The sequence below is a fragment of the Fundulus heteroclitus genome, chromosome 23 (assembly GCF_011125445.2).
Source record: "Fundulus heteroclitus isolate FHET01 chromosome 23, MU-UCD_Fhet_4.1, whole genome shotgun sequence".
NCBI lineage: Eukaryota > Metazoa > Chordata > Actinopteri > Cyprinodontiformes > Fundulidae > Fundulus > Fundulus heteroclitus.
Window position 1 is genome coordinate 4,141,444 of NC_046383.1, and position 24,455 is coordinate 4,165,898.

Genomic DNA, 24,455 nt, shown 5'->3' on the forward strand with positions numbered 1-24,455 from the left:
AAAAAAAGATGCAATTGTAATATCTATATATATCTATATATATATAGATATATATATCTATATATATATATTGACTAAATGATACTCTCCCTCTACAACATAAATGCTATCCTACGAGTAAAAAAATTCTTATTTTGGAATTATCCATGAAGTATTAATATTAACTAATCAACATAAAATTTTATTTGAAACAGAATATTTCCAGTTTTTTTCTCTTCCCTTCCTGACCACTGTTGCCACGTTTGCTTAAAGCAATTGTAGGAATTGCTAAAAAAGCGATTAACTTGATGCAACCATCTAGGCTACCTTAGATAGGAAATAACATGTACGAACTGGCAATAAATGATCAAATTAATCTGATTGTATTGTTTTATAACTTTGAATTGAATTAAACTGTATGTAACTGGACCATAACTTGCCTGAATAATTGGACTGTACTGGGATGAATTTGAAGTGAATCTTAACTGCACTGAATTATTTCTAATTGGATATAAACTTGAGGTGTTTTCTCATAACTCGCCTTGAGATGGCATTTCATTTCAATCTAAATAAAGTGAAAGCCATTCAGTGATACTAAAGTATGTAATTTACCAACTACCAGTAAGTTGATTATTTTCTCGACGTAAGACTAATAAAATCTTAACAGTAAATTACATTTGAAAGTTTCCTTTTTTTATATTTTGTCCTTAAAATAATATATCGTTCCACCATGCTGCTTTTATGTTACTTAAACATGCTTAATCTTGAACAGTTTAATAAAACTATGTCTTCTGTATTAACTACACTTTAAAGTGTTTGGTGCAATTTCTTTCAAGTTCAACAGAAACTGCACCCCCAACTCAAAAAAATAAATAAAAATAAAATAAAACTGTCAGACAACAGCACAACAGTGTTGGGTTTATTTTTTTATTATTCAAAATGTACATCAATGGACTCAAACTAAAGCAAGATACTGAATCATTTGTAGTGTAATAGAGGTTTTAACAACAAGTGGTAATGGCAGATACTAGAAAAAACATGTATGGCAACTCCTGACACCAAAATGTCACCTTTACACTCCGAAGAACCACATCCAAACATCATAGGTAATAAACAACAAATCTCCACTTCAATACACAAAATATATCCTTATAAATTATATAAATGGGCGAGTATTTTTAATACTCTTTATCTGGGTATCTGTTCAAGTCATTTGGCAAATTGGGAGCTGAAATCATGGGACAGAGCAAATATACAATGAATAAATGCACCATAACTTTTTTTTTATATTTTTTTTAAGAAAACATCAATGAAAGGAACAGACTGCAGAGCTCAGATGTTCAGGGAGAAATAACCAGAAAGATCACAGCAGTTATGAAACTTAAATAAAAGATGCATGCAAAATATAGAGTAGACCGGTTAATTTTAAAGCACAACGTGTAGTAAAAGCCCCTGACATGTGACTATCTCCATGGTATTTAATGGTGATACCTGAACATGGGAACCGTAACAACTGCTTTGGCATTTTTTTGGACTAGTTTATTTTGAAGTGGAGAAAAAAGGGGTTTTATTTTTAAAAGACTTCTGCTCATTTATTCCTGATTTCATCCAATCAACCGCACAAACATTTCTCTAGTTGAATTTAATATGCATTTCACATTTTGAACCCTTTTAAATGAGTGCATAGTGCAGGCCATGTTGAGTAATAATAAAAAAAAAAAAGATCACTTAAATGATTTTACCCGTGAATCCTGAACATGTGTGAACCCCCCCCGAAATCTTCTAGCTATAAGAGTCTCTCTATGTACATTAAGACATAAAAGCAGATTTTAATCTGTCCCTGGTTTTAGAGCTTCACTAGGTGGCCAGAAATACCATGCGAGTCCACATAAGGCCATATCAAACAAAAGGAAGATGCGGTAAGGAGAATAAAAAGGCTGATACAACGAGAAAAAAAAGCAGGAAGAGGTAAAGGGTGCTTAGTTCTTGCTGAAGCTGCAATCCCCTCTCCAGGTGGTCAAGACAGATTAAAAGAAGCTGAAGAGACAAAGAGAAAACAAAGCGGCCGGTTAGAGCAGAAAAAGAGCCAAAGTGAGTCTGAGCGAGAGAGAAGACAAAAAAAAACAACACTCCAAGTTCAACATAACTTCCATCTGAATATAATATTACCTCCTAAACCCAGATAGATACTTACAATGCAGAGAAGATGTATTTTACTCCATTTCTGTTTTTTTTTTTTTTTGCTTTTTATTACAGATAAATGTTTTTTTTTTTTCATAAAACAAATTATTTCAAATATTAAAGGAAAAAGGATGTCCAAACCAACCTAGAACCATCTGAAAAATACATCTGAACCCCCTTGGTTCAACGATTAATCAACTAATACGTAAACAACAACTACGATCAATTTCAGAAGCCTCACCAATGTCTAATTACTATTAAACCTGTAGAATAAATATAAACTGTCTGATGTGAGTCAGATAAAAAGATCTCAAAAACACTTCATCATAAGAAAAATAAGGGGAAAAAAAGTTGTTAAAGCGAAGCCATTAACTTCTCTCAGACTTTGATATGGTTAGGCAGCCATTTCTCCAGCGAACCACAGAGTTAAGCATTCAACTATAGGAAAGACACCGCATCCTCCCCAGGTAAAACACCACCGGGGAACGAAAAGAAAACATTTACCAAAAAACATCTCGATGAACTCTAAGAGCTTTGGATAAAACTAACAGACCTAACGAACCAAGGGTCAAGCACTGTGGAGGTAGTGTGATGGTCTGCACTCAAAAAAAGATCTGTTGGATCTATTTGAGGGTCTTTTTGTTTCATGTCAGCAGGGTACGACATGAAACAATCCCATTAAAGTAACTAAAGATGCTAAATAGATCCAATGGATGCATGGGGCTGCTTTAGGACCTGGACCTTCGGTAATTAATAGAACCATAAATCCTGCTCTCTGTCAGGAAATCCTGACACAGAACATCCAACCATCAGTACTTGACTTCCATCTAAAGCATACAAAATATGCAACCTGAAGTAAACCAGCAAGTCCACCTCTGACCGGCTCAAAAAGCAGAACAAAATGAAGGTTCTGCAGTAGCCTGGCCAAAGTCCAGACTTAAATCTGTACAGATGCCGTGGCACGACATTAAATGGACCGGTCGAACTCCAAAACCCTTCTGCCAATAAGAGTAGGTCAAAAACTTCCTCCGCAACAGTGAAAACCTGAGACGATTATTAACGAAAGGCTTGATGGGAATTGTTATAGATAGCACAGCAAGTTTAGATTACTTTTTTTTATTTAGGGCCGGTTTGGTTTGGATAGCCTTTCCTCTTCGTAAATATAATAACCTAAAACCTGCTTTTGGTTTTTCCTCACCTTATTTTTTCAGATATTAATAGATGATCTAAAACAGTATAACTTAAAAAAAAGAAGAAAAAAAAAAAGAAATTCTGTAAGACGCAAATACTTCCCCCCCCCCGAACACTGTAAATGCACTCCAAATTATTAGAACCTTTGGTGTATAAAACACCGTATACAATGATAACACGTGCCATAGCTGCAGTGGGAAGTAAGTTAGTCACACCAGCGTCAAACAGTACAGACGAAGAATTAGAAAGCTTCATTCGAGGTTACAGCAGCGGTGAAAAGCAACACATATCAACACATGTTTATAGAAAAGCTAATGACTGGAAACCCTGAAGCAGATGGGGGTCCACAAAGCTTCGGGTGACACCTGAGGCACAGAGTACCCCCGGTCCCTTAGCAAAGCTGGCGGGGCAGAGGACCTACTCAGTGCAGAGCCATGGATTACTGCAAAGGAAAGTCAAAACATACAGACCAGTGAGCTGAAAATCAGATGGATGTCAAGCTTCTTTACTGTTATTTCACCCTGGATTTGGCTCATTCTATGGAAGCCCACTACTGCCACTGGGATAAAAAAAAAAAAAAAAAAGAGGTAGTCTCAAGTGATACATATGAGATGGTTATCTGATATTTGTTTTAGCTTGTCAATGATTATGTCTCTTAATTACGAGATAAACATGCTATATTAGGAGATAGGTTATGATATAACTGAAATATGACCGACATTATAATGAAGATGGCTTCTATTAATCCAGAGACAACAAGGTATCACAGAATTACTTAGTTATGAAAGTATCTTAATAATTTCACAATATTCTGAGACATTTAGCACATATAAGATGAAGTACATTCTCCTAAGTATATTGCAATTACTTAGTTGAGATATTATGGACTGATTATGAGATAACCATGAAATTATGTTAAAGTATATCATAATGACTTAGCTATCCCACAATCGAGACATAATTATGAGACGGTATGTCATTAAAATAGATGATTGAGTTTATGTTGAAGTTATGACTTGGCATTTTCATAATTATGAGACTTTTTCCCCCCTCCTCTCCATCCCAGTGGCGGAAATGGGCTTCCATACTTTGAAATCTACTGCTGTTTGAGTGTCAAAATAACTGAGAATAAGTAAAAGGAACAGATCGGCGAGGCCCCTTAGCATCATGGAGGGGATTAGACCAAGATGCAGTATATGAATGTTTGAGTTTGAACAAATCTATGGTCCTGATACTAAAACCACCTTAATTTAAACCCCGCCATCACCAGAAATCATCCCTCTAAGTTTACTCGTCAAACACAATGATCATGGCCACAGTAGCGTTGTTTGGTGAAAAATTGGCCTTTATTTTCTTTAGAAAAATGTAATTTTATGTGTTGCACGAATACAAACAGTCGTCCCTGTAGGGACAGCGGACATCATGGTTATTTGACTTTAAATGTGCCTACATATAAAAAAACGTACAAAAAGAAAGATACAATTGCACTGATGACACTGAAATACACTTCGAAAAACATGTCACATCACATTTGAGTATAAAACAAAGTGCAAATACGAAAGCTAATACAGGTATGCAAATAAAACATGACAATGAATGAGGTATGCGAGAAGTGGCAGAAGGTATCGGGCTCGCATCTACTCATGCGTCAGGCCAAAGTGAAACAACGTCAGCGTGAAACTAAACTGTGATGGCAAGATAAAAACACAAAAAATATTTCCTAGAAGTAAAACTTATATTTCACATTATTTTGCTTTATTTTAATCAAGCTGACAGAGCTTGAGTTCATGGGTTGTACTCTACTGCTATTGGCGTATTACACTTATAATGGCAGTACTCACATAATACCTAAATTTCTTTATAATCTCCAGATAAACTAAATTTGATGCATGTTTCTCTTTAGCCTCAACACATTCCTGCCCATCACACCAGTAGTCATGTATGTTAATATCTTTTCATTATAAAAAAAAAGCTCACATCATGCAAAGAATCGCTGAATATGAAACAAATATGGAATGTAAATTTGCATTTAAAAAAAAAGGGACTTTAGCTGAATGATCAGTTGAACAAAACCAACGAGCATCATTCAGATAAAAAAAAAAACAAAAAAAAAAAACAGTGGTGTCAAATCGATAGCAATGCCCAGCGTCTTCCACAAAAGCAGCAGAGGGGGGAGAGGGGACACGTGGAGGAGGGTGGAGTTATGGGAATTGGGTGCGGGCGGAGGTGAGGGAGGGGTACTGGAAAACATGATGGGGATGGAAGCTCATTCACAGCAGGATTGCCACAAGGGAGGACTTTTTCTACAGGAGTCCTTAGCTGGAAACGAGAGAGAAGGGCTGTTAATGCTTTTTGAACACACAGTTATAAATCAGCACATTAACATTAGACTCAGAAGAAGACATGCTATTAATGTCTGAGGGTTAGCCGTTTTGTTGTCTTTCTTGTCAATCATCACTGGGATTTTAGAATATTGGACCGAACTAACTAGATGTTTTTTTTTTTTACTTATTTATACGTTTTGAGTAAATCGGTTTTTGAAACCTTAATTCCTTCTGTGTGCATTTCACTTTTGAATCCTGCCAAGAGCAAGAGGATGGGTCTTAAACATTTCCGAGGGGATCGACCAAGCCTCTAAAAAACAGAGAGGTGGCCCGAGGCTGCTCGCTGCTCTGGTGTGACCCGCTGGTCTCAGCTCAGCCTTGAATGGTCCATTGTGTGACGGCGGGGCCGGGCGGGGCCGCGCTCCGGAGAGCCACATAAAAAGAGACTTTTGTGGTCTTAGGGAGGCAGATGGGAGCAGAGCATCAAACGTGGGTGTTTGGGGGTTTTAATAAACTGGATGATTTAAAAGCTTCCATGGAGTCGGCAAATCCTCTTCAGTCTGCAGCACCCACCCGATCTAAATTATAGGTTTTATTAGATGTAAAAATCGATTGACACAGTAAATGTGCTTAACTTAAATATCGTTTAACAAAGGTGATGTTATTGATCAGTTCCACTTTAAAGATTTGTTGTAGAACAATCAACTGTAAATAAGACAGTGTCTTCCCAAACTATTCACACTTATTGAGTTTTTTTTCCACATTTGGTCACATTAGAACCAAGAGCGGTTGAATTTAATTTGGATTTCAGGTGACTGACCCACCCAAAGCATCCCATAACTGGGAAATGGAAAGGAGACGATACCCGATCGGTCTGGGCCTTGGCTGCTTGATGCGACCTGCTGGGTTTCCTTAGAGAGGAAACTTTTTGACCAATCTGTCTGCTGCCACATTAATATGCTTTTGATCTAAACCATTGGGCTGAATGTTTAGGGCCAGGATGGCGAAGGTCTGCCCGTCCTGTGCAGCTCGCAACGACCAGAACTGATCCACTAGGGGGAGCCCAGTTAAACCTGAAACTTCTATCACTTCATAACCAAGTCACGGCAGTTTGTCTGTACAGTACACATGTACTCTGTAACCCCACCCCCCCTTCTTCCAAGAAGAAAGGGCATTCACAGACTTAATAACTCATCTATTAAGGGTCTGCCCATCCATTTTAATACTAATTTGGCCGAATTGAGTCACACTTAAGGCCCCAGTAAGGCTGGTTAGTAAATATTTCCCTACAAGATCCTGAGTTTTGTGGCTTCAGCTGTTATTATTTTAAAGTAATCCGTTAAGGAAGAAGAAAATCTGATATGAAAATGTTGGGCACCCCTGGTTTATGGCCGCGGTCCTAATGGAAGGAGAACCTTTGCCCGAGTCTAAAGTCTTTTGCAGCTTCTATTAGGTTTTCTTCCAAGATTTTCCCGTTTTTAGCTCCATACATCTGATCATCAGCTTGTAATACATGAAACACTTTTAAGGTTTTTAGAAGTAGAAAACCACGTATAACTTACTGTCCACTAGCCAGTTGTATTTTATTTTGCATATGGCAGAATCAACACATTTCCCAAATAGATTAGCTCATGCAAATGTTGAATTGAATTTTTGATTTTGATCTGGTGTAACGGAACGAGGGAGTCTTACCAGAAAAGGAGCCTCATGCAGCATGCATCAAGTGTGGGAGGAGTTAACTGGAAAACATTATGGATGCAATAAAAGGTGACACCGTGCGCTCACAACACATACAATCTACACAACAAGCAGCGAGAACTAACTCTGCCTCCTGTGAACTGAAAACAGGAATTAGGCTGAGGGTTAAAACAGATGCGATTATTATTATTTCATTAGTGCGTCGAGTGCAAGAACTCGTGACGTTGACCCACTGATCGAGCTCAACTGGATCTTTTGAAAGAAAAAGAAGACCTCCAGGCAATAATTGTGATGAAAAAAAAAAAAAAAAACAGGGAATAAATAAAGCTACGGGAAGTTTCTCAGTGCAAGTGTTGCCTTCTTTTTCGTAGCAGGCACATCGGCTTCAACACCCGGGAGTTGATTATTATCGGCATAAAAGCATCACTAAAGTTGACAACAAACAGAGAAATATCTGACGGCAGGCCAGTAAAGATATGAAGAAATTCACCTTTTGTTGCAGTAAAATCATCTCACACTGAAACATTTAGAAAAATAAACCTGTAATCTTAAAAAAAAAAACACTATTGTTTTTATAAGGATTTATTGATTTGTATGTGTGTAGGAACAAAGTCTCCTCTTTCTACTGCTGGAAGAATACAGGTATATGTCTAAAAGTGTAATTAAATACATAGTAACACCTTGTTATTTTCTTTCCTTTGCCTATGAGGGGTGGGTATTCTTTTTAAGGGGGGGGTTGTCCTGTTTTTGTTTATTGTTCTGTAATTTTGTAAGATAAAAAGCCTATTAATAAAGTTCTCGAAGAATAACTTATTTATAAATAGTTGAAAGTTTTCTCCAGCAGCGTTTCAAAAGGTTGAAGCACAGAGAAAAATGGATCCTCCACTATTCCCACCCGTCCCTCCATATTATCCAGCATCCTGGGTTCTCCAGAGCTCACCACTCAGGTTTTCTCCAGCATTTAGGTCTGGGTGCTGAGCTGGCACTACACTTAAACCATTTCTGGGTTGATTTTGCCATATTATGTTTTGGATCAGTGCTGCAAAGCCATCAACAATTCAGACGACTGTCCCTGTGGCTCTATGCTCCTTCAGGAGGAGTGAATGCTGCTTGTCAAGACTGCAACCTGCTGGGTTTCCTTAGGGAGGAAACTTGTTGACCAATCTGTCTGATTTGACTGAATTTAACTTTGTAAAGTGCCTTGAGATGACATGTGTTGTGAATTGGCGCTATATAAATAAAATTTAATTGAATCCTGCTGACAGACCTGATGTCGATCCATTTACAGACAGAGATCACCAACATTTTATTTTAAATATTCTAATATTACAAGCAGCTCACGGTGTGACGCTAATTAACAAGCCTCCAAGGGCCACTGGAAGAAAAACAGGCCCAAAGCATCACTGATCCTCTCCATCGACAGTGGGGCTCAGATGCTTTCCCACATATTCATCCTGTGTTTTACCCCAGAAAAGGCTTTTTTCTGTCTTGCCTGCTGAACACGCATTTGGCTCACAGAAAGCATCTAATGGTTTTAGTAACTCTAATTTACAAATTTAAAATAGTATTTATTTCTTAACATGGAACCAACCTGAATAAATCTATTAATTAAAAGGTTTGATTTTTTAAAAAGTTTTCTGTGTAAGATTATGAAACTGGAATAAAAGATTAATTTATATTTATAAAGTGTTTTTCAACTATGTGGGCCAATAAATGTGTCCTAAATGATTAGAATGAAAATATATGGGTGCAGAAACATTGGAAGAAAATCTAATACAACCCATGATTTAATGGAAAGAACATTTAAGCTATACGCAGATAAAGGATTTGAATAATTAAGTATTATCGTGGAGTTTTACAAGCCAATATATTCACAACCATCTAATAATTAAGTTGCTTGAGTGACGGCGCTGTTTGCTTCCAGTTTGATCGTGTTCGCTGTCACGTTATTGGTCAAACTCAGCTGACAGTCGGCTAACTTTCATCACCAGACTGTCCACCCTTCCTGCTCCTCTCATTTATCTAAAGCAGTGGTCAGATTCTAGTGGGTTCTCTTCCAGAAAAGCTATGTAGTGTTTTAAACAGAGGGTAAAATGGAGCTCTGATCCTCTACCTAAACCTTTAGAGAGGTGCGATATGGCAGTAAGTGTGTAAAATGTTTTAAAAACTTTTCTATATAAACATAAATCAGTGTTTTTGCTCTCGGACCAATGTCATCAAAGACTCTGAGCGCCAAGCTTGTCCTCCTGCGTTTTTGCTGTGCGGGTAAAGAATCAGAGGGAACAGATACTCACTTTTTCCTCTCTTTGTCCCTTTTAAGCGTGGTGGAGCCCCCTGCCTGCTGAGCTTGGTTCTGCAAGAGCTCTGCTGCAGTCTTTTTCTGTTTAAACGTGTTGACTTCGTCGTCCAGGCTCTTCTTCTTCTCCTCCAGCTTCTTCTTCTCGTCCTGATGCAGCTTCTTCAAGCGATCGAACTTCTCGTGCAGCTGAGGAGCAATAAACAGAAACGGGAAGCTTGCGTCGCTCAGTATAAAAAAAAAAAAAAGGAGCAGAAACCGAAGCTTTGACGAAGAGTGACGTTCAAGTTCACTTTTACCTCCTTCTCTGCTTCCTTGAGCTCAGCTTCTTTCTCTTTAACTCTCTGGACAAACATCTGCCTCATTTCTTCTTCCTTTTTCTGCAGCTCGCCCATGAACTCGTTCCTCTTTGCCTCGTACGTCTCCTGCAGACTGGTCCAAGAAAGGAAAAGGTAAAATGATGCTGGGGAAAAAAGCTAAATGGAAGAAAAATCACAGATCCAGAGGCGAGTCTTTTACCTGAAAGGCTTGCTGTCAGGATCTGTATCCTTGAAGCCCATTTCCTCCAGTTTGCATCGGCGGTAGAGCTCATAGTGGCGCGTGTGGGTCTGTTCTCGCAGGTCTTCCATGTTCACTCTGATGAGCATTTCTCGGAGTTTCACAAAATCACAGTGGTTTTCGTTTTCCACTGAGAGAAACACATAGGGAGACAGCAAACGTGTCAGACTGCGTCTAAATGAATAGGCGTCCATCATGGGGCAGTAGTGTAACAGGGAGCAGACTGAACTCGGATTGTAAAAATAGAGCCAAATTCTAGTAAACAGCTACAGTGGGAAAGCCCAGTGGTGCTCGTGTCATGAGATGTCTTTAGTTTATTGCTGCAGCGAGCTGAGCAATGTGCCTCCACCGGTCGGCCATGTGAAAGCATGTGAGCAGGAAGGCAGCCAGCCTGAAGTAAACGGACCCGATGTGAGATCAAGCCTTCATTCAGATAGGCTGTATAACTGAGACAGATGTGGCAGAGCTTCAACTGTGACCCATCTGAATACATTTAAAATGGGGGGAGATAGGGCTGGGCGATATGGATTAAAAAATAAATCTCAGATTTTATCATACCAAATCCGATTAATCGATTTTTTTCCTCCTTTTTCTTTCATAAAAAGAAATTAAATTTTATGTCAAGCATATCATCAGGGAGTTGACCTGGATTCAAAGTGCAACTAAAAACAAGCTGTGAAACATGCAAAAGAAGATGGCAGCCGTGCCATTATAAACAATGAAAATATAACAAAACATTTGCTGCTAGTGGTATTACACATTGAGCTAAGAACAGGCTTCACTGCACTTGTGAACTTCAAACTAAGTTAAAAAAAAAAAAGGAAATAAGTAAATGAAGTACCTCGTATTATGGTAAAAAAAAGTTTCCACTTAACAATATTTTGACAATATATTTGCCTAAACATATATTCAGCATCACATGCTGTTCTCTTCATGGAAACCCAATGAGTGTATTGGCAAAATAAAATCCAGATTTTCCAAAAATGAAATCTTAAAGAATTGTAAATTCGAATTAATCGATTAAATCAATTTATCGCCCAGCTCTAGGGGGAGAGAGAAAAAACAAAAAAACGATGAAGGCATTTGTTTGGTGTTAAGTTTATTGAAGCATAATTGCCTTTAATTTGTTTTTGATTGATGGAAAAAGAGAAAAATGACGCAGTTTTGTGGAATTCGGACACCAAATGTTCAGAATGTGTACACCCAGAGAGCCAAGGGCCCATAATTTGAATTAATGTTAAGCCCCGTTGTCCCATCTGTGAATAACAAGCATATATGCCTGGAACAACTCTGGTCTTGCTTTGACTGAGATACTTTCTGAATAAAAAAATGTGAAAGATTTAATTAACCAAGTCAGTATTTATCAGACATCACGGCTCCTACGCATCTTTTATCTCAACGGTTGATTTTTTTTCTCTTTATCCCAGAAGCAAATTTTTGAGTGTTCTGTTATTTTTGGGCCAAAGTTGGCTTTATAGTTTTGCAGACAACACCAAAGCGAGAATATAGAGCTGGTAAACATGCATAATTTACTGGTTCAAAGTGTCCCAAACAGCTGTGGAGTGGATCAGTGTGCTTTTAACGTTGCTCTATATCTCATAACCCCGTCAGCGCCGAGAACTGATGCTGCATTTTCAAAACATTACAAACCCTCGTTTATGGATTGGACAAGAAACCGATCAATAGAAAGTCATTAGTGACATAATAGGAGCACAGAGGTGCTGCTCTGATCCCCACTATAATGACAGGGAGGATTTTGGGAGTTAATGAGGTTACGTAACGGCTTAGCAGTCAGAACTGAGAGGAAGCATAGAGTCAGGAAGTCGCTTCGGTAGCTCTGCAGAAAGAGAGCGCATGCCGTCACTTCCTGAACCACAGGCAGCGGAGGCTTACCCTGCACCGTTCCCCAGGGGTACTGCCGGGCCTTCACCATTTTGTTCCCGATCTTCACCTCCTCTGTGCTCCCCACCACGGCGAAGGGCAGATGGCTCTGAGAAGCAGAGGGGGAAGGCACTGTTAGTGTGCTGCTGTACACACAACTAGGAGGGCTTAGCTGGATTTTTAAAAATGAGAAAAGTCTGATACATCTTTATAAAGTCACTGAAGCACTGTGGGAATGCACAGATCCGGGTTATTGTACAGCCAGCTGAGCTGTGGCTCATCGGCCGCTGGACGCGGGCCGACTTCCTGCAGTGTGAGTCGACTGGTTGTGCTGCTTTGAAAACATTTCTCGCTACGTGGGACGGCCTCCAGTCCAGACCGTACGAGCACAGACAACAACGTCTGTCCTGACTCACGCCACGTGTTATATTGATAAAACAGATCTTATAATAATATTATACATCTAAATAGGTAAACCCTAACATGGCTTTACATTAATCAGGTAGAAATGTCCGCCTTACATTCATGGTGGAGTTGATTTCTGCCACAGACTCGTCGTCGGTGGGGAACTGGTAAATCTGGACCCCGTTGCTGACCAGCTCACTGGTGATTTTGATTTTGAACTTGGCCAGTTCGCTCTTGGAGATGGCGTCTGATTTGGCAATGATGGGGACGATGTTGACCTGAAAGAGGGAAACAAATCAAGGCTTAAAAAAAATAAATAAATAAATAATCACATCAGTTATCCAGATAAATATAGACTCTCTTAAAGCTCTCGTCAAATGCTGTCAGCTCTGTTTCTGTCGTCCAAATTTAGAAAAGCTCTGGTGTATTTTTATAAAGGCTCTAAAGGAAGATTTTAACAGACCAGCTAATCTTATTGCTGTAGACGTTCCAATCTGTATCAGTCATTATTTCTGTGGGGAAATTATTTTGAATTTGTCTTTAATATTTCAGTACATCTTAAAGATGCACAGAGAAATCAGCTGATGACTGGAATTGGCCGATTCTTCCCCCGGTCTGCCCTGACTTGCTGTAAACTCAAAAATTGGACTTTTTCCAATCAGTAAATGCAACGTATCAAAAACTACTAGATCTCGTTTACAACTTAGGCTGCGCAATATGTTGCCATGGCAACATCAGTGTGTGCAATAGTCACATCACAAAAGACTGCTTAGAGTGCCACAATATTACACATTATATTTAGCTAGCTGGTCAGATGCTGACACAAAACACAAATGACATTGTCCGAAATGCTAAAGACCGCAGAGTGTCGCAAACATAGATGACAAGGACAGAAAAATAGAAAGTAGTCATATACGTTACCTGATACTAATCATCACAAGTTTTACCAATAGCCCTACTTACTACAACACCCTTCAGTGTGGATGTTGTCACTGAAAGAAGAAGACTCATGGTTGGCCATGTTCTGTATCAGAGATGCTTAAAATTAAGGCTGCAAAATATTAGAAACTCTTGCAAAGGCGATCATATTGGTAAATACTGTAATAACGATATCAGTTGCAATATATGGATATTTTCTCCTTTTCTTTTTCCAGCTGTGCTCCCATTACATCTGTGATCTTAAGCTTTTTCTCATTTGTGTCCAGTGGAAGCATCTGCTAGAAGACACTCTGTCAAACTAACTAAATATTATGTTAGCGTGTAAAAAATTATTGTTGTATTTAAAAAGAAATCCTAATCTGTTAAAATCAGTATTAACAGGTCAGTGTGGTTTCAGTATGTCTCTCTAGCTCTACATGGACTACAAAATAGGCCTTAATGTGTAGCATACAACTACACTTTTATGAAGGAGGAGAATAAAAGAGCCAAAAATCGAGAAGGAATAACAATTATTTTATGCAAGCTGTCCAAATAAACCCTCTAAGACATCATTACAGAGGCAGGAGACGATCAGGCTGGGTCTGTTCTGGTACTGTTGTAGGTCTGGGAGTTAGAAAATGAGCATTTTCCTCCCACACAACATTTTTTCTGTCTTTTTAACTACATGTGGGCCCCTATAACTGTTACCAGCGAATGCTCCGGGTCATGTAAACAAAAAATAGGTCGTCCTATCATGTAGGGAGGGTCCTGCATCTCCCTGCGGCAGGTCGCAGTTTAAATGCCTCCCAGGATGAATAGCTCGACAGAGGAAGCGCTGCTCTGGATCACACAGTTGTGAGTGCCGGCTGAAAACACTGAGCTATATAATACACTGGAGTGCTGATTTTGCTGAAAAACTGAAGTCACTGGCCGCCATCTTGCTACTCCCTACTCTCACAGAATCCCATAGGATTTGGTTGCAACAACAAGCAGTTTTCTGGCTGAGTGAAAACGTTTCACAGGTAATTCTACAGTCAGTGGATGTACTAACACTATCAACTACTAGCAAATTAGGTGCTGAAATATTTTACATGTTATTAATATTATATATATATATATATATATATATATATATATATATATATATATATATATATATATATATATATATATATATATATATATACACAGTTGATTGTTATTTATATATTTACAAATGTTAAACACATATATTTAAATGAATAAAATGCAAAATATTTCAGCACATGACTTTCTCAGTACTTGATAGTTTTAGAACATAACATAAAACTATATGGCATTTGACATTTTAAAAGTCTTAAGCCCCCCCTGAACATGAGAAAATCATCGTTATTCGATGCTGTAGCGCACATATTCCCTAGTTACTGGAGGAAAATAGGGAGTACCAATATGGCGGCTGGTGGCTTCAAAGCGACTCGTTCTAACAGACGGTGATTAGCACTCCAGTGTATTATATAGCTCAGTGGCTGAAAAGCACAGCTGCTTTCTTAAAGATCAAACTTGCTCTTTGTTGAAAGCAAAGAGCTCCGTGCAGATGCACTACTGTAGAAAAAGACCTCAAAGAACCCAGGCAGCCGTCTCCGGGCACACCGATTTCACGGCTGACCTACGCTTACAAATAACAGAGCCAGTGCTCAAGGGAAATGACTCAGAAGAGGTTTACAACCCGCAACCGTTAGATCCGCTGCGAGGCAGAAGCGATTTACCGTCGCTAACACATAAGAAACCCTTGATTTCATTAAAAACTCTTTCATGCAGCTGTTATCTGAGCTCACCTTGCTGTCGAGCTTCTTCATCGTCACCAGGTCCAGGGATTTCAGCGAGTGTCCCGTCGGGGCGATGAAATAAAGGCAGGCGTGGATGCGGGTGTCATGGTAGCTGTGTAGCGTGCGCTTGATTTTCAGCTCCTCCTGGAGGTATGCTTCGAACTGGGCATCGATGAACTCCACAATGGATTTGTAGCTGGACAATGAGAAGGACGGGGAAGCATTACTGAGTATTTCCTCCTTTTGTTAAGGCAGCTCTTTAGCAGCAGAACGCATACTTTGACTGAACAAGCCACAGAGTCATTTCAACAAACAAAAGGACCTAATTTAATAATAAACACAACTTTGGAACTAATATGCAGACTTTACATAAGAAAACAAACACATATTTTAGAAAATATGTCTAAAAATAATCTTGTTTTCAACCATCCAGACCACTCAGGTCTTCTGGCTCCAGCCTACTCTGCATACCTAGAACCAGAACCAGAACTAAACAAGGAGAAGCAGCATTTAGTTCCTATGCTCCACTGATCTGGAACAAACTTCCAGAAAACTGTAAAAGTGCGAAAAGCCTGAGTTTCTTTAAATCAAGATTAAAAACACATTTGTTTAGGATTGCCTTCGACTGTTCTAGTTCAACTGTTTTACCGAAACATCATTAGTTCAACTTTGTAGTCCAACTGTTTTTAATGTTTGCTTTTAGTTTCTATTTTTCCATGTTCTATTTTGTTTCTATATTTTATTCCTACTTGCTTTTCTCTGTTTGTTTGTTTTTTTCCCCTGTAATTTAATCATGTAAAGCACATTACATTGTCTCTGTACTGAAATGTGCTATATAAATAAATTTACCTTGCCTTGTTGTAATTTTTTTTCAAACGGTTAGCCAGCAGGCTAAAAGAGGGCCAACTATAACAGATTTTCCTCGCTTTGAAGAAAGATACATTTAGCTGTTTGGAAAATGTTTTCTGGTCGCAAAAAAATAAAAAATAAAATAAATAAAAACTAAACAAAGTACAGAAGGTGAGCTGCAAGCAGCTCGTCTATGAAGCAGCTGGGTGCAGACTGGCTACCTGAGCAGATAGCTCAGATATAGGCACTTAAATGTTACTCAGTGGGTAAATTAGTCATCGTCCATCGGAAGGTTGTGGGTTTGATTTCAGCTTCCCCTGTCACAGGCTGATGTGCCCCTGTGCAAGGCACTTAACCCCAAAACGCCTGCCAACCTGTGTATCGGCATCATGAGGGTGGGTCTGGCTCTAGTGTAAAGCACTTTTAGTGGTCAGGATGACAAGAAAAGCGCTCTATGTATTCAGTCTGTTTACTAAACTAATTTTAGTTATGCAACATTTTTAACTGTATCAACATGAGAAAATAATTAAATGTTGCATTATAATAAGTGTCATTTTACTAGCAACATTAAGGATTTTTATGTTTTTTGTGAGAACCCCATAAAACCCTGGTATTGTCACGCTGCAGCCAGTGCCCAGCGGTTACTAATAACATTCAGTTTATTGACACCATTATCAGTCACCCATTAAGATTCAAACTCATGAATTAATCTTGACCCGGTTTTTAGCAGATTTCACTTTACCAGAAACTTTAAAATTGACCCAGAAAAATGCCAGCAAGCTTGAATTTATTCTTCACGCGGACTTGTGTTGTACATGACTGAAATCTGAAAATGAGGGAATAACAATCTCAGGTAAGGAGGACAGCGTGAGGTCGCACCAGTCTCACCTGTCCTGCAGCGGTCCGCAGGTCACATGACTAAAACCGCGTTGGTTCTTGTGCGATACGCTGTGGGTTGTTTCTTATGGAGCTTGCAACAAAGCAAACACTGGATGCAGCTACGGATTTAGTGTTCCCATGATACCTTTTACTGCCTAGGGGGGAGCAAAGCTAGCCGTCACTGTGAATGTGTGGTAACAAAATCTTACGGGTGTGTACAGACCGGCCGCAGGGCTGTGACGTCTCTCTGAACCCAGCCTGGGAAGCACCTATATCTGATTTTTCTTTGTGGAGTTTAAAACGTAATGAGATATAGAGATCACGGCCGGAATCAAACCAGAAACCTCAGAGCTCCCTCAGCCATTGTGTTTTCTGTCAGCACTGATCTAAAGCCTTAGGACAGAGTAAAGGGTCCAAGCACACTAGAACCAGAGTTCACCTGTGCTCTAAAACACAATAACGCAGACTTCTTTACCTGTCTTCCTTGTTAATCTGGTCTCCGAAGCCCACCGTGTTGACGACGGTCAGTTTGAGGCGCACGTTGCTCTCCTGGAGCTCGTAGGTGTTGGACTTCAGCGTCACTCCGGGCTGGTTGTGCTGGGTGGGCTCGCCCTCAAACTTGGTGTTGAACAGCGTGTCCATCAGAGTGGACTTGCCGAGGCCCGTCTCACCTGAACGACAGCAATAAGGCGAGCTTTTAAAAAAAAAGCACGAAGTTCTCATCTCAGTGTCCTCGTTCGCTTTCAAAAGGCGTAAACGTCTATGGCAGGGGTGTCAAACATACGGCCCGCGGGCCGGATCCGGCCCGCCGAACAATTTAGTCCAGCCCTGTGGCTAAATGCATTATCATTATAAAAAAAAAAAAAAAAAAAAAAAAAAAAATTCCAGTATCCTGTCTGGCAATGTGGCAATAAGAATTGTTGTCTTAATGCCAAAAAGAGCTCATCAGATTTGACTTCCACAAGTGGAGCTGTACTGCTTTTACCATAGTGCTCCGCTTGATTTATGAATGTGAATAGTTTTATTATGATTCATGTGGGGAATATCTCAAATGATATGGACACTACAATGGGAAAGTAGGAGAGGAATTAAAAACAAGAAGAAAAAAGGAAAAGGTGAAAGAATTAGGAGATAAAAGGAAGAAAATGATAAAACAATTATTGAAAAAAAAACATGTACTTCGTTTAATTGAAAATATGCAGTTCCTATATTGTCCACGAGGGGCGCTGTGTTTTAATTAGCAGATTAAGCTTCAGGTGTGGAAAAATTTAAATCATTTCTTAATTTGTATCTGTTTGATGTATTTTGTCCTGCAGGACAGTGTTTTTAAGTTCCAAAAAATGTGAATAAATGTTTAACTGAGTAAAAGTATTGATGAAATTGCACATACTTTTCTTAAAAACGCTGAGGTTATTCATAATATATTGTGTAAAAGTGAAATTCATTTAATATAAAAATCAACAAGTCCACATTTATTAGTTCTATTTAATCTTGAGTTAACTCGTGTGGCCCTCTTGAGATCAGATTAAGCTGAATGCGGCCCCTCAACCAAAATGAGTTTGACACCCCTGGTCTATGGTGACACCCTTTGAACATTAGCTCAGCAATGCTGGCTCATTTAATCAGCTTTAGTTTAAGCTCCTGCGGCTATTTGATGGAATTAAGATAGAAAGGAGAAATAAATGGTGTGGATTTTAAAAGGTGCTTTAATCCACATTTTTAAATGCTTAAAAACTGTTTCTAGGTTACCCGTTACGCCTGTAATGTGTTAGAGGATGTCAGATGACTCAGATAGGAAGGTCCCTCAGCAAGAACATCTATTTTTATTCTTCCCAACCTGACCCACAGTCTGTAGGAAATATGAACTATGCATTGAATATTACTTTTTTTCTATCAAAATACAACAACTGACATTTTTCAAACATATAATAGTGATAGTAAGAAGGCATCAGGTTTAAGGTGCCTGAAAAAAACGACTGAGAAAATCCACCAGATGTTTTTGGTTGCCTTATTATTTTAAACTATACCCACAGAAATAACAAAAAGCTTTTGTTCTGCTTATTTTAATCAAGAAGTTACTGACCTGAAAAGTTATTCATGCATCTTGAACCTTAAACACGTTGTCGAATTGCAAAGACAAGCTTCAGTTTACTTTGTTAGGATTTATGTCCGACCAACACAAAGCGGTGTATAACTGAAGTGGGAGGAAGTATTCATATGAGGCAGCCAGATCAGCTACATATGAATGTTTTCAACGCATATTCATGTCCCAGTCAAAGTCCTGCCGTACAATAAACTAATGTTTCCATACACTGTCAGCCTGAGCTTGAGCTATGCTGCAAAGAATAGTAGGCAAATGTTTCAGTCTCTGGGTGTGGTAAGCAGCCAGAGCCATAGCACAAAACACTTGCAGCTTTACTTGCAATGAAAGATAATCTGACCGAAAGTTAACTCAAGTGGGCTGAATATGTGGACACAGCTCTTCTCAGATGTTTTCCACAATATGCTGTAAGGGAAGTCTGATTTTCTTTTAACTCTATTGTTAAGCACCCCTTTGTGATCAATGTTGATCACAATCAAATTTTGCAGATGAAGGTTTTCTCTCCCAGCATTTTAAAGCAGGAACTTACATTTTGGGTATAAACTAAGCAGGACACGAGGTCTGAATATCAGCCTAAATGGTTGTTTGTGTTGCAGATTTGGGTCTGTGATAAAAGTGGCAACATACCCCAGGTGTCTCGGAGACTGGGCAACATATCGAGATTTTAAAAATATCAAGATGGTCTACGTAGCATTATAATTATAATTTTATGTATTCCAGTAGGTTATTTTCCAGCTGTTACTCATATTTATCTACAGTTTGTTAAAAATGTGACTGTGAGACATTTGGGATAAAGCTTTGATTCAGAGATGACTTTTTATAATTACTTTGAGAAAGGAAAAACATATTGACATAGTCTAAAAATAGAGATATTATTTATGGCCCAGCTTTAGGTGTACCCCTTCACCGGGTCTAGCCACTCATCATAAATAAAACTGTGGAGAAATGTTTTGAGTGTTAGTTCGTAAAAACTCTCAAATGATACATTTATAAACAAGTATAAATGCGTCTCCCTACCACCACCCTACCTGGGATGCTTAGCAGAAAAAACAAAAAAACAAAAAGTGCTATAGACTTGGAAGCAAGCCAAAGATGCAAACATTTATTCTTAATGTTTATTATTTAGCATATTGGAGCTATTGAGATCAGCAAGGAAGAGAGCAAGAGGCAGAGAATAGGGGGTTACTTTTAGGAATTCATTAAGGATTTAGCTGAATTTGTTTTTCTCATGAGTGTTTTTGTTTGTAGTTCTTCAGCAGGATGCCAAAAACCACATGGAAGATAAATAAACCTTTACATAAAAATATTTCAATGATTTCTAATGCTGCGTCAAGACTTAACGCCTTTTCAGCATCAAAAAGGCGTTTAACGCCTCAACTTGGATGCTTTTGCACACAAAAACAGGCACACGTCAGTGTAGAGGTGCCAGACAGTGCGTCTGGCGAAGTGGCTGCTATGGGGAGGAGCATCCCTGCTCTGTCCCTCTGCCGAGGGAGTGGCTTGGCTTTATTTACTGAATAATATAATATAATCCACACTGGGTCTGAATTCACAAATAATTCAGAGGCGTTTTGAGTTTGGTGACTTTCACCACCTACTGAAGAGGGTCGGTTTCAGCGCTATTTACCTCTGACCTGAGCCCAGTTTGACAACCTGCTGAGTGGCATCAGAGACTCACACTAGGTCACATAGCGGAGTCTCTCTGATTTAGTTCAGATTTACCAACTCTTGCATCGGCCGCTTTAGAGGCGCTTAACAGTCCTCAACCCAAATTTGCAGCACGAAAAGCGCAAAAAGCTTCAAAACGTGCAGCGCCAGACGCCTCTCAAAGCCCCCCGAGGCACGTCCACCATAGACTGCATGTAAATCTGATGCCCTTGATGCTCGAAAGGTGCTTGGTCTGAACGCAGCATTAGTCTTACACAGAACTAGACCAACATACATACTTTGCTCCAGCTCAATATTAAATGCACGGCGGTCCCAAACAACACATGACTACTGTTCTCTGGACATTTCATCTGCAATTTGTGTGCTTCTGAGAAGAAAATGCACCAAAAAGCACGTTGCAAAGCCGGACATGCTGCGATTTCAATGTACCAAACAAAAATATTGGGAACACCACAATTTGATCTTAATTACAGTACAAACCATGAAACGTCGCAAAGTACAGCTCCCGATAAGCTCAGTAAAAACTAATAAAACAAACTGCTAAGTATCTAATAATCTGCCAGCTTCCATATAAACCTTGCATATCTGTGTAATAGTAGTGTAATAGTACCACCTGTATACTTCCCCATCAGAACAGAGGGCATTTCCTCACTCTGCTAACCAACACAGCCCATCGGCGAGTCCAGTCAGCATACTGGGATTTCTCACGTGAAACAAATGTCTGGTGCTAAGGCGGACATGAGAGCATGCAGAGGTGTGTGGCACCCACCGACGCAGAGGATGTTGAAGCAGAAACCACGGTTGACAGACTTGTTGACCAGCTGGTCCGGCATGCTGTCAAAGCCCACATGGCCGGCCAGAGGCACAGCGCGAACTCCATCGCCCTGAAAGCAAAAGAAATCAGTTTAGTCTCTGCAGTATTAATTCTACAGACGTATCGCTGCCATGTCTGAGAAAACGTTCTGAATTTTCTTCGGCATCGGAAAAACGTAAGCTCCCACTTATCTGTGCCCTGCAGTGGAACAGTTACCGTTGCATTAGCAGCCAAGACTCGCATCATATCGTCCATCAGACCCGCCGGTTAGAGAGCGAGACTGAATTCAGGTGCAGTCTAACTCACTTCCTGTTTCTGGAGCTGCAGCTCTCTCTTCCGTCGACCGAGACGGCGCGAAACCACAAAGTACATATATGGAAAGCTACGGCTGCTCGTGTAAAACAAAACGAGCGATGACGACAGGCTGCGAGGCTTAAAACAAAAGGCTTCAAAAACTGTTCGTAACCCTCAAACGGTTTTGCCCACCCGGTCACATCGCAACCAAAATGTAGTTTAAAAGGTTGTTGTTGTTTTTTTTGTGATGGCCCGACACAAAGTAGTGCCAGGTTCTGCAGTGAAAGAAAGATGGTGCAATGTTTCCAAAAATCTTTCAGAATTGGACAAGTGTCCACTTTGACTAACTCTCCTTGGTCCCCGTTAATTTGAGCCTCTGTATAAAAACAGCTATTTTATTTTATGAAGGTTCAAACATGGAGGTGGCAACAATTTAATTTAATGCCACCCCCTGCAATCACTCGCTTCTTTACAAAACAAACACTGCCCTTCACCTTGAACACACAACCCTTACTGTGAACCACGGTGATGGCAGCATCATGCTGTGGGGATGTTTCTCCTCCAGCAGGGACTGCTCAGAGTTATTGGAAAATTCATAGAGAGCTACATCAGCTGGAGTTTAAGACCTCTGGTTTTAAATCAAACTATATTCCTGTATCAGAATGCTACTGATAGTTTCCAACTGTCTAAAAAAAAACAGTTGGAAATCTGTAGCAACACTCGAAAGTTTATGTTTAAATATCTTCACCAAATCTAAACGAGCCTTTTTGGTTCTATAAAGTATTAACTCAGAGGGTCTGAATATCTATGCACGCCACACCTTTAAGATTTACATTTGTAATACCATGTCTGCTTTTCCCTTTAGATTTGTAGTTTTGTTCTACTTTGGGCTCGTCCATCACATGAAAACCCAACAAAATACATTAGATTTTGTGGTTGTAACCTGAAAAAACATAAAATAGTTTGGCAAGACACAGTACACACACTTGAAATCATTTTGTGCACCTTTTTAAAACATGTGCGGTTGTTTTCAGTACGCATTTTTGAGTGCTGCTACTTGCTGTGCTACGTTTATATTATGAGCCGTAGGGAAGCAAAGAATTTGCATAAGATGCCAGAAAAAAAAGCTAAACCTCTCCACCAGCTAAACCTCAGACAACCCGGCCATTATGTGGCTTAACATAACACAGTGCCGTTGTCCAATTTGGCAAAAGGGCTTTGAAAGGAAAACCCTACTCTCGGGGTAAAATTCAAAATAACTGTGTGAGCTGACGGCACCAAACAGTTGCGGATTGTTCGGATGGCTGGAGCCGGGTTAAAACAGCTGGGAGACAGTTTGGGAAGCTGATGGTAACATAGCAGGACAAGCAAACTCTATTTTTCCTTTTTTTTTTTTTTTTTTTTTTTTGCAGCATTCCTCAAATCATCCTCCTCGCTTTCCATGGCACTCACAGCCAAGTAGCACACAGCCGGGTTCATTCATAGGGCCACAAAGGGAAATCAGACTGCACAGCCTGCTATTCTAAGCACTCCCTCTGGGTTAAGTGGCTTCCTTTTCTACGACAAAAAAAAAGAAAGAAAAAAAGAAAAAAAAAAGGCCAAGTGAACATTTTTTTAAAATGCAAGCTTTTAATCCCATGTGCAGCTCGCATTTCTAACGCGAGCAAAAGACGACGCCCGCACCAAAGTTAACGGGACTTGAAGCAACATAACGGAAATGAGCACCGAAGCTGCTGTTAAATGGGGGCGTTGAGAATGAATGGCCTACCTCTGGCTCCATGTAGGCTTTTTTTTTTAAACGGTACAGAGCCTACTACGTTGCATTTTAGACAGTATGTCGCTTTTAAAAGTACGAGTCGACATTTTGCTTCGAAATTATGACGCTAAAGATAGCCGCACATGAAATTAAAATGGTAAAAATGAGAATTAAAAAAAATAATAATAATCAACAGATTGACGTCGAGTCCACTGAAAATCGCGTATGCTGGGCGTTTAAGTTCTTAAAGGTGTAAAATATATATAGATATATTTAATAAACCGCGTTTACGTTGCTACGGTGGGTTTTTGATGGAGTGTAGCACGAAAACGGATGTTAGCAAGATATCTCTTCCCCTACTTCACCCTCAGACGAAACGCTACATATTATTATTTTTTATGTGTGTAGCTCGAAATTGTAATGCATGCATAAAGAGAGCATCCCCGTGTAAAACGGTCGACTTACAGCTTGCCTTGCTATCTCAGTGGACGCCATGGTGAGTGTCGTTAGCTGGAGAACAAACCCTCCACCGTTCTGAGGTTAGCAAAGGAAGCAGCGCCGTTTACGTTATACCCAAAGCTGGCCTGCTCGGAACGTACCATTTTTGAGGCGTTTTACGCACAATATAAAGAAAATGAATTTTATTAATAACTTTATCATGGATATATCCTTGAACTATTATGACTTTATTTTTGTCTATGTGTTTTATAATTAAAGGAAAAAAATAATTAAAGACTGAAATCCATCGAATCGCCCCGACCCCCCCAGCACAGGATGCCACCATGGTTACGGCTGGTGGATGAGTGCTGTGAACGTTTCAAACGGAAATTAGCAACATGAAGTAGCCCAATTTCGAGA

At 39.5% G+C, this 24,455-nt stretch overlaps 1 protein-coding gene across 5 annotated transcripts; it reads right to left on the reverse strand.

The window, feature by feature from the left end:
- Positions 1-892: 892 nt before the first annotated feature.
- sept6 (septin 6) lies at positions 893-24,196 on the reverse strand. 5 transcript variants are annotated; one of them, XM_036127337.1, is made up of 11 exons: positions 24,063-24,196; positions 21,503-21,617; positions 17,440-17,635; positions 15,246-15,432; positions 12,630-12,791; positions 12,121-12,217; positions 10,189-10,357; positions 9,969-10,101; positions 9,668-9,858; positions 7,368-7,414; positions 893-2,016 (listed from the first exon to the last, which is right to left on the reverse strand). In XM_036127337.1, the coding sequence occupies exons 1-10, from the start codon at positions 24,090-24,092 to the stop codon at positions 7,411-7,413; spliced, it is 1,284 nt and encodes a 427-aa protein (XP_035983230.1). In that variant the 5' UTR covers positions 24,093-24,196; the 3' UTR covers positions 893-2,016; positions 7,368-7,410. The 5 variants fall into 5 exon arrangements, with proteins under 5 accessions (XP_035983230.1, XP_035983227.1, XP_021171687.2 ...); XM_036127335.1 differs by lacking the exon at positions 893-2,016 and adding an exon at positions 4,675-5,670; XM_036127334.1 differs by lacking the exon at positions 7,368-7,414.
- Positions 24,197-24,455: the final 259 nt, after the last annotated feature.